At 40.2% G+C, this 10,289-nt stretch overlaps 1 protein-coding gene across 1 annotated transcript in view; it reads right to left on the reverse strand.

The window, feature by feature from the left end:
- Nucleotides 1-8,535, reverse strand: part of GTF3C2 (general transcription factor IIIC subunit 2) — a 20,218-nt gene extending 11,683 nt beyond the window's left edge. Inside the window, exons 1-3 of the mRNA XM_032497240.1 lie at nucleotides 8,409-8,535; nucleotides 619-889; nucleotides 135-456 (exon numbers count right to left, since the gene is read on the reverse strand). Of these exons, the coding sequence (XP_032353131.1) occupies nucleotides 135-456; nucleotides 619-865 (569 nt within the window). The 5' untranslated portion in view covers nucleotides 866-889; nucleotides 8,409-8,535. The remainder of the gene's footprint in view (nucleotides 1-134; nucleotides 457-618; nucleotides 890-8,408) is intronic.
- Nucleotides 8,536-10,289: the final 1,754 nt, after the last annotated feature.

Below are 10,289 nucleotides of genomic sequence, written 5' to 3' on the forward strand. Positions count from 1 at the left end.
AAGTCCCCAGAACCCAGACACCACCCCTGCTAACCCGAGACCTCATCATAGTCCTCTCATCTCTTCAACATCTGCCCCACCCTGATCCCTTCACCCTAGCCCCCCTCCATCAAGCTGTGCCCCACAATCCTTACACTTGGGCAGCCCTTCGGCGGGGTCGTTCCCCAGGAGGAGTCTCAAAGTCCTCAGGGGGCCTCTTTGGAGGTGGAGACTCTGGCTGATCTAGGTCTTTTGACAACTTCAGCAGTAGCACATCTGCCTTGGACTTTCGACCTCGTTTCTTAGTCATGGGGTTGGATAGAGGGTTGGATTGGTCTAAGAGACCAGGAACCAGAGGGGATGATGGAGGATTAGGCTGCTGGGGCCTTGTGGGGCCTTTCCGTGTCCTACCACCTCTCTTCCGGCCAGGCTTTGAGGCCCTAGGCTTTGGGACCTTTGACATCTCTGAAGAAAGATCTGTAGAGAAGAATATGGATCTGTGAGATGCGACCAGAACACAGACCTTTTTGGAATAGATTACACCACACCAGGTTTGTAAGATCCTATGAGGTTACCCTGCTCTCATTCATTTTAAGCTGAGCTTGGGGGGATAAAAAGTTGAAGGGTCAAAGTACATACCTTGCTGTTCCAGTCTGGAGAGGCTTTGCTGCTCCAGAGGGAGCCTCCTCTCATCAAGAGAATCTTCAAATCCAGGCAAAGGGGTAGGTAATGACATCTCTATGGAAGCCTCCACACTGGTTGTTTCTGAAGAGGCCTTGACATCAAGCTGGTTTAGCACCTCTTGTCTGGGAGAGTCTACCACAGTCATGTTCCCCACGGGGCCGGCCTCCCCCAGGGCAACACAGCCGACCCCGCAGGTATCCATCAGCACCCCCTAAAATGGCCACCCCTGCATACAGAGACATACAAATGAGTAGAAGATAAAAGCTATTTGCACTAGTTCAGATTTTTCTACTTTCCTGTCTTTTCTCACAACCACCCCCCACCCCCAACCTCCCTCCACCTTCCTTGCCAACCAGAAACCCAAGCTTCCTGGTCATTTACTCAACAATAATTATGAAACATCTTCTACATGTCAGGCACTATTCTAGAAACTGGTAACATGGCAGTAAGCAAGACAGAAGAGGACCCTGCCCTCAAGAAACTTACATGCTAGTGGAGCTGACAATAAATAATAAAGCTACCACTTAGTAAACGCTTACTACGTACCAAGTATTGTACTAACTGCTTTATTTATATGGTTTAATTTAAATAAAGCTCATAAGGTTTCTTGTAAGGATATTAAAGTGAATGGACAATTATTTAATTCCTCTCCCTGAAACCCAATGAAATGAATCACCATCTCCTACTTAAAAAAAACTAAAAAACAGAAAGAAAAGAAAAAAAGAGAGAGAGAGAGAAAAAAAAAAAAAAAGATCACCTGTTATGAATCTAGGGAAGGGCCACAAGTTTCTAAAATAGACCATAAAGAATAGCTGCCAGATACTATAAAGTTTAGATCAAATTGAAGGAGGGTAGACGACTTAAGCAAACATCTATCTTTGTGAATCAATCAAGGTACAGATTTATTTAAGAATAAAATATGACTATACATATATAAATTAAACAATAAGATTTACTGTATGGCACAGGGAACTATATTCAATATCTTGTAACAACCTATAATGGAAAAGAATCTAAAATATAAATATATATATGGATAACTGAATCACTTCACTGTATACTTGAAATTAACACACTATGGTAAATCAGCTATACTTCAATAAAACAAACAAACAAAAAAATAATAAGTAAAAGAGTTCTTTAGTGTCCTGCCAGCAATCTTCCAGCAGGATGAGGTAGGTGGAAGCCTATGAGAGAGTTAAGGAATATCCTACTACATTAAGAGACCGTTTCCACATTGAAGAATGGACTAAAAAAATGGTCATGAATCTTCATTTTCTTCAAACCCAGGAAATCAGCTGTGCAACCACAATCCAAAGAAAACTGATAGATACACAAAGCACTGATTACCAAACCAAAAACCCAAGCAACGCAGAACTCTGCAAAGGCCCAGTTTGGGTCCACAATAGTCTACTTGTCTGTAATAAAAGGGGAGAAAGCTCAGATTCTGAAAGGAACACCCCCACAGGTCTATAAAGGATAAAGAATTTATCAACTTCAGTGGGAAAACGAGCTAATACAAATACCACAAGAAATATACAAATTAAAGTTCCTAACTCTCTCTCTTGAATAAGCTACAGTCTAAGCAGATTATAAACTATAACAACAGCCAACCCTCTAATTCAGGTGCTAAGGATATAATGAAACATCATGTGCTAAAGACAAAACATAACAATACCAAAGTAAACAGTGGTCACTGAGAATCCACCTACATTGTTCTTCCATAAATAGCAAGCCCTGAGAGAACTACTCCATTCAAAATTAGTAATAAGCAAAAAGGATCCAAAGGGACCTATGTATAGTTACTATAGAAAGAATAAAAAGGATATAAACAAATGAAAGAAGATGAAAAATCCTCTTTCAAAGAAATACTCCAGAAAACAAGAAATTTTCCAAGAAAAACTTCTGTATTTTCAAAAAGGCCAAAGAGACTATGGAACCCAAGAAATGAGAGATCAAAGAAGAGATAAAACAATGGCAAGGTAAAAAGTGAGCTGGCAGTCATAAGGGAAAAAAAACGAATAAAGGAATAAAATCGAAATGAAAACCAGAGGAGAGGCAAAATGTTGAAACTATACTACTTAAAACAGATCAGTGATATGAAAGATGTGTTTGAGAAAAACCACACAGATTGCAAAGAGAGAAAATAAGGTGATTAGTGAGAATATGATACAGATGGAAAAGAGAAAGTGGGGAGACAAAGAACAGAGAAGAAAAATGGGAACAGGAAAAAAATGTTCAAAAACCTAACAAAAGAAAACTTCCTAAAATGAAAAACAGAATACATACTTTCCTGAAATAAAGGAAGACCTCAGACTATAGATCAAAAGGGCTTATGATGTAAAAGGAAACAAAAATCAATAAAGAATCATTAAGACCAAGAAATATCTGAGTGAAGATACTAAATTTCTCCCACAAAAGGGGAAAAAAAAATCAGTTCAGCCTCAGAATTCTCAGAAACATTTGATGCCAAAAGATAAAGAAACACTGAGGATCAAGAGAATTCTTTACTTAACTGTCATTCATGTAAAGACACGATGACATTGTCAATATGCAAGTTGCTAGGAATTACAAGACTTAAGCCCACTTACTTAAATAAAAGTCCACTTGAAAACCTAATTTAGTCAATGAAAGATAAATCAATATAAAGAAGTTCCCAATGAAGAAACTGTAGTATTAAAAGACTTGTAGTAAGGATTTAACCCAGTGATACAACATTTGAGTTTAAATAACTGTGGGTACAACAGATATAAAACAGATTCTAACCAAAAAATTTCAATGCTCCACAATGTAAAAATGCCAATATTCTGACTGTAGTAGATTAGGGCAAAAGAAGTATTCTAATATCACTTCTAAGGTTGACAAATTGAAAAATATAGGCTTATTAATACCATTTAGGGGTTTAATAGAACTAAAAACAGTAATACTATATTGCTTCCAAAACATCCAGTAAAATAATAACCAGAAGGAATTTTTTTAAAGACCACATAACAAAAGATCGAAAATAAAGGAAATACACAGATAAAAGAACAAGGGGGAAAAAACCCACAAGGTGACAGAAACAAGATAAAACATGCATTATAACAATAACCATATCAGATAAACTCATCCATTAACAGAAAGAATAAAGAGTTGGATTGGTTTAAAAAGCCAAACAATTATGTGGTTTTTAAGAGATGTCTAAAACAAAGGAACTCAAAAAGCTGAAAGAAAAATGATGAATTAAAATGTATAGCGTAAATGTAAACAAAAAGAAAAGAGGAGTTTTTATAGTAATAGCAGAGTTGAATTCAGGGGAAAAGTATTAAATGGGACAAAAAGGGAGTACCTTATAATGAATAAAACTTCAAATCCTATAAAAGATATAAATATATGCCATGAACCTTTAAACATTAAATAACATACCATCAAATATGCAAAGCAAAATATTCAGGAAATATAAGACCTAATCATTCTTTCAATCATTGAGAGATAAGTAGATAAGGACAGAGAAGATGTGAATGATTGTTGACCTCCATATTGGTCACAGTTCAGTTGCACAGAACAGAATCTTCTCTAGCCAGCTCAAGCCAAAAGGGATTTATTACAAGGTAGCAAATGGTTCACATCAGTGGTTCTCAAGTATGGTCCCAGAACTGGCAGCATCAGTATCACTTGGAAATTTGTTAAATGCAAACTTCCAGCCCTACCCCAGACCTACTGAATCAGAAACTCTGGGATAGGGCCAGCACTTCGTGTTAGAACAAGCCTTTCAGATGATTCTGATGCACACTCAGGTTTGAGAATGATCTGCATAGAGGATCACTGGAAGGGTTGGGGGAAAAAGTTTAGGAACAAGTGCTCATCAAATTGAGAAGCTGTTTACAGCTGCTGGTTCAAGAACCACATAGCCTCTCCTATGCTGTGATGGGGAGCCGCCAGCTGAATCAAGAAGCCTCTGTAGTAGATGATGGCTCCATAAACAAGCTGCCTCTGCAATAATCAGGTGACTAACTGAGACTCTTCTCTGGCTCAGACCCAGAACCATACCCAGAACCATACCACCGCCACAATCTGCACCAGGAAAATACATGTCTTCTGGCCTGCCTCCCCTCTAAACTCAGGTCCAAATATGAGTTCCTCAAGAGCATATTTGATTGGCAGGATCTAAATCATATTCAGAATCTTGGATAGAAAAATCCCAAGAATGAAATTTCTAGCTTTCTAGGCTCTCAAGTGGAGGTTGCTCATTCTCTCATACTCCACTTACCACAGGGTAGAAAGTGGGATCAGTGTCTTCTCAATTCCTCTCCAGTGCCACTTCTTGACCAATTGTCCTCCCTATCTAGTAAAAACCTTTTTCCTTTGAAGCTCATAACATTCAGCTAATACTGCTATTCACTCCACTGTGACCCCTGTAGCGTGTCATCATATAAAACCTTTTAATCTCTAAATCACTAAGACATCCACTATCTGATCACAACCTCCCATCATTATAGCTAGATTGCTCAACTACTATCACTGTATCTATTCCTCAATTGGATTAATACACCAACCATTGATCTCTTCAATCTCTCCCTATGTCAGTCACATCCCACTAGCTTAGACTCCTTTATTTTAATCAGACTCTTGTTCATATTATGACCTTCATTTCTTTTTGCCTTTTTGTTCCACGGGCATGGCAAAATTCAAGCCCTGAATGAACAAACCACCTGTCTTCTCCATGTGTGCATCTAAGCTGTCGAGTACCAGCAATTACACTTTGTCTCTAGTTAGCTCCCATACCCTCTTATCCTCCAATGTCTGATCACCTGGTTCTTAGCAGGTGACTTAGCCTGAGATTTCTGAAACAAAAACAAAAAAATATACTTCAATTTCTTGTCAAGTAACCTAACACTCCCTGCCTCTGAGCCCCTCATCCACTTTCTAAGGCCAAATCTTCCACTTGTGTTCTAGCCCCATGTCCCCTTCCAGCCCACCCAAGGAAACTGGAGTAGTTTATCCTTTTCCTTTCCATTGGCTCCTTCCAAATAGGATTTAAATACGTTTTTAATTCTCATCTTAACACAAATACAATATCCTTCAACCCATATTTCTCCTCCAGCTAATATCCTCCTCCTCCTCACAGTGAAACTATAAGAATTGCCTGCTCTTGATGTTTTAATTACCCTGCTTCATCCTAACTAGGATATCATTCCCAACTCAATAATTGCTGTCAATCAGTCCAATGGACATTTCTCATTCTCCTTCAACTTGACCTTTCAGCAGAACCAAGGCTATTTAGCACTCATTTTTTGAAACATTCTCCTTTCTTGAGAAGCAACTGAAATGCAGTAACTTCCCAGATTTTTACAAAATTTCCTCAATCTTTTAATGTCTTACATCAATTTGGCAGCTTCTTTGCTTGTTTGCGAACTCACCACTTTTGTCTTTCCAAAGTATTCAATTTAGTTTGCTTTCTTTTTTAGACTTGTTTTTATAAAATTTTTAGTTGATACAAAATACTAATAAATATATGTAGAATATAGAGAATAACAATAAAATCTGTGGCGGTGGGTATAGCTCAATGGTAGAGTGGGTGCTTAGCACGCACAAGGTCCTGGGTTCAATCCCAGTACTTCCATTAAAAAAACAAAAACAAAAACAAAACACATTCGTGTATCTGTCATGTTTCTACTTAGTTTTAATAGAAACAATAACTCTTACATACTCAAATTTCTTTAAAATTTTTCTAAAATAATCATTTGAAGTGAAATTACTATACTGGGTTAAAGGGTATACATGTTTCAAAATTTGATATTGCCTAAGAGTTCACCAAAATGAAAATCAATTTATACTTCCACTAACTGTAAAAATGGGTTTTACCCATTTTAATTACCATACACATGTCAATCTTTAATTTTTGCCAATCTGATGGGTGAAAGAATTCTTCCCTGTTGTATTTATTTGCACTGTCCTGATAACAATTGAAGTTAGCAACTTCTTTTTATATGCTGGACATCTATGTCTCTTATGAATTGCCTGTACACATAAATTGCCCATATTTCTATAGGACAAATTGATCTCTTCCTCATTGATCTGTGGAGTTATGTTATGTTATTTACATTGCAAATATTTTCTCTCCATATCTATTTTTTTAAAAAACTTTGTTTATAATCTTTCTTGCTAAACTTAAGTTGAATTTTATAAGTTAAATTTCTCAATCTTCTCCTTTATGGCTTCTGTTTGTTTTGTGTCTTAAAAAGGCATTTCCTACCCCACTGATACAAACATATCCTCTTTTATTTTCCTCCAATAATTTTTCTAGTTTTGAATCTCACATGTAGCGCTTTAGTCCATCTGGAATTTCCTTCTGATAAGAGATATGAGTATTTACGTATTTCATATCTATCGTCCCTGAAAGTTTCATAAGATAGGGATCTTGCCTATCTGATTCACTACTGTTTCCAGAATCTGGTACATGGTAAGTCCAATAATTAACCTGTGTTGATCGAACAACTTCTCAAGGTAAAAGAATCTCTATAAAGAATCACTTCTCACTGAAGGCAGCAGCAGGGTGTGGTGGTGAATTTCCATTTATGACTTTACAGCACACGTTCTGCACACAAGTAAAGGATGTTAAGTAAATGTGTACTAGAGTTCATAAAATTTTACATCTGCCCCCCAACTTGTCTGGTTCTCATGCTGCTCCAAGGCTGCCAGCCTGATCTTCCCAAACAAGGAAAATGACTAGGTAACATTGTTCCTCAAGTACAGAATTACTTTACTATACACACACTGTTTGGTCTAATATATCGTTTCCCAAAGTGTTCCTATGGTACAACTGGTGGTATGAAAGATGATTTCTGTGATACAAAAATGAACGATTTTATTTGACTAATTGTGTTTTTAACTTGCATTAAAAACTATAATCAGCCCATGAAACCTATGGGTTTGCTGTTGCTTACTTAGATCGAGACTAAAGCACTTAAACCTTAAAATTATATGAATTTAAAGAAAATTATTTTTTTTTAAATACTGCAGTTGATAAGAAGTGATGGCAAAAAGGGACGAAGGCATAGGAATGACTTGAGTTTGTGTAACAATGTGCCGCTGGGGCCAAGACGCTTGGCCATACCCTGCAACCCGTTAACAGAGCTACCACGGAGAGGCTGAAGTCACCACCTCTCACTTCACCAACAGAAAGCCAACTTGCCGCGGGATAAAAGGACTAGACAAGGAAACATAACTGGCCCTTGTCTGCGCCAATGGGGTTGCAGCGCGCGGGGCACAACCCCCAAGGTTAGAAGAGTCTCAAGGAGGAAGAGACTGGAACATAGCAGAATGAGGAGACTGACCCGCTACCACTCTAGGGGTGACCGTCTGCCCTTCCTCAGTCCTGGGCTTGGGGGTAGCTTTTACCACCAGCCTGTGAGTGGGGCAAGCCCAGAGTTTTCTAAGGTTGAGGACTACAGTAGGTTCGCAGAGTCCGAGGGACGCAATGTAGCAGCGCCGGGGCCGGGACACAGGATGCAGTGTTACCGACACCGCGTGGGGAAAGAAGGCAAGACCCGCGGATAGCAGAGATGGGGGATGCACGGTTGCCAGTGGATTAGGAGGTGGGGAGTATGACGGTTTCCGTAGGCGCTCAGGGACTGGAGGTCGCGATGCTGTGCAGGGGGGGGAAAGCGGAGTCGGGAGTTGGTTCCCAACATCTTAGTGCTACCAAAAAAAGAAGGGGGAGGAGTAATCGCGGGGCCCCGCACACCCCACTGCGGTACACTCACCCTCACCAAAGTCCTTCCGGAAGTCCAAGTTCGAAGATGGCGCCGCCTGTCTGGTCGCCGTTTTATGACGAAATCTGGTAGCTACTCTTCGTTGACGTCCCTCACTCCCTCCCACCTCCCTGCCCCCCCCCCCCCCCGCCCTGTGCACTAGGTAAATATGTGGGCTCGGTGAGGAGTTTGTGCCCCAGGACGTTTTCTATTAGACTGGGTGTTCCACAATGCAGTGCGGCGAGCGTCCTCGAGCCCTTTTGGAGTGGGCGCAGCTCCCGGGCCTTAGTGGCGTCGGGGACGCTGCACGGCCTTATGGGAATTGCAGTGTCCTGAAGGGAAGATTGACGCCTGCGCGTTGACGGTCGTCGCGCCCCCAGGGTTCCCACGCGGTCCCTACACCAGCCTCGAGTGTAGGATCCCAGGCCTGGGTGTTGCTCCCGAGCGCTGACTCCTGGCTTTCTGTCAAGACTACCAGGCCCGTGGCGGGCAGGGCCGGGCTGATGTGAGTCTTTACCGGCAACCCCGGCGCCGTCAGAGCCGAAGACAGACTGGGAGACAAAGGAATCCTTGCCTCGGGCAGTCAGAGGACGACTATGGCTTCCGCCACGGAGCAGCCCCCAGCAGATCCAGCCACTAGTGAAGTCAATGATGAATCCGAGACAGAAACACAATAAAAGGGGGTTTGGAAAGAGGACGGGCAGGGGAAGGAGCAGGAGTAGAAAAGCCTGGCATGGTGACGCCGTAGGAGAGTTCAGGGTGAATATATACCTGGACACGAAAGGGTTGGGGTAAACCAATCTTTCTCTTCCCAAATCTCACCTATGAAATCCCCCTGGTTCCATAAAACTTAAAAGAAAAGCATGGGAAGAGCTAGCTAAGATTTAAAAGCTGGAGCAAAAGGACCCCCATCCCATTCTCTTTAAGGGGCCTTTAAAGACAAGCCAAGGCTGTGCTGTGGCTTAGGACCGACTCCTTTGTGAGAGTGCAAAACTGGGCGCTGTTGAGGCTGCAGTTCCTCTAGTAAATCGTATCTTCAATATTTGTCCTATGGACAGCTGTCAGCTTCAAGCATTTACTTCTGTAATCAACAAATATGACTCCTCTCCACTCTGTTGCCTCAGATTAGACTATATTTGATGTGAACTATTCCAAAACCTTTTTTGTATTAATACTTGGATTTATTTTTGGAATAAGATACTCACACGGCTCAAAATTCAAAAATACAGAGTATGAAGTGAAGACTCCCTTCCACCTGTCTCCAGTCTCCTAGATCACATCCACAAAGGCAATCAGTTTTTTGTTACAGGCCCAAGACATTTTCTGTATACACATGCAAATACATGTATATCTTTTCCCCTTTTAATTCAAACAGCAGTTATACACAGTCCTGGACCTTTTAACTGACCATACCTTGGAGGTTGTTCCGTTTCTGTACATAAAAACCTTACTTTTTGTTATGACTGCTTAGTATGTAATTGCATGGATGTAGCATAATTTAGTTAGTCCCTTGTTAATATGAATGGATATTTAGGTGGTTTCCAGTCTTTTGCAATTATAAACAAGGCTGCTATAAATAACCCTGTATCTACCTTACTTCAAATGTGCAACTATATGGCTAGCATAAATTCCTATATGAATTGCTACACCAAAGTTAGGTGCATTTGTGGTTTTGATTGATAGACAATCTTTTTTTTTTTTTGATCTGTTTCTCTGCCTCTAATCTCTACCAGTTAAGTTTCTAAAGCACAGAGCTAACCCCACTGAACCTCTGCTTAACTTTGATGATTGAGTGGTAGACTCAATATTAAAAAAAAAAAAAACTATGAATTCATAATGATCTTTTTAAATAAAGACAGAGAAAGCCAAAAATTCAACTACTCATTATATGCC

Source organism: Camelus ferus, chromosome 15, assembly GCF_009834535.1.
Source record: "Camelus ferus isolate YT-003-E chromosome 15, BCGSAC_Cfer_1.0, whole genome shotgun sequence".
In the NCBI taxonomy this organism is placed as follows: Eukaryota; Metazoa; Chordata; class Mammalia; order Artiodactyla; family Camelidae; genus Camelus; species Camelus ferus.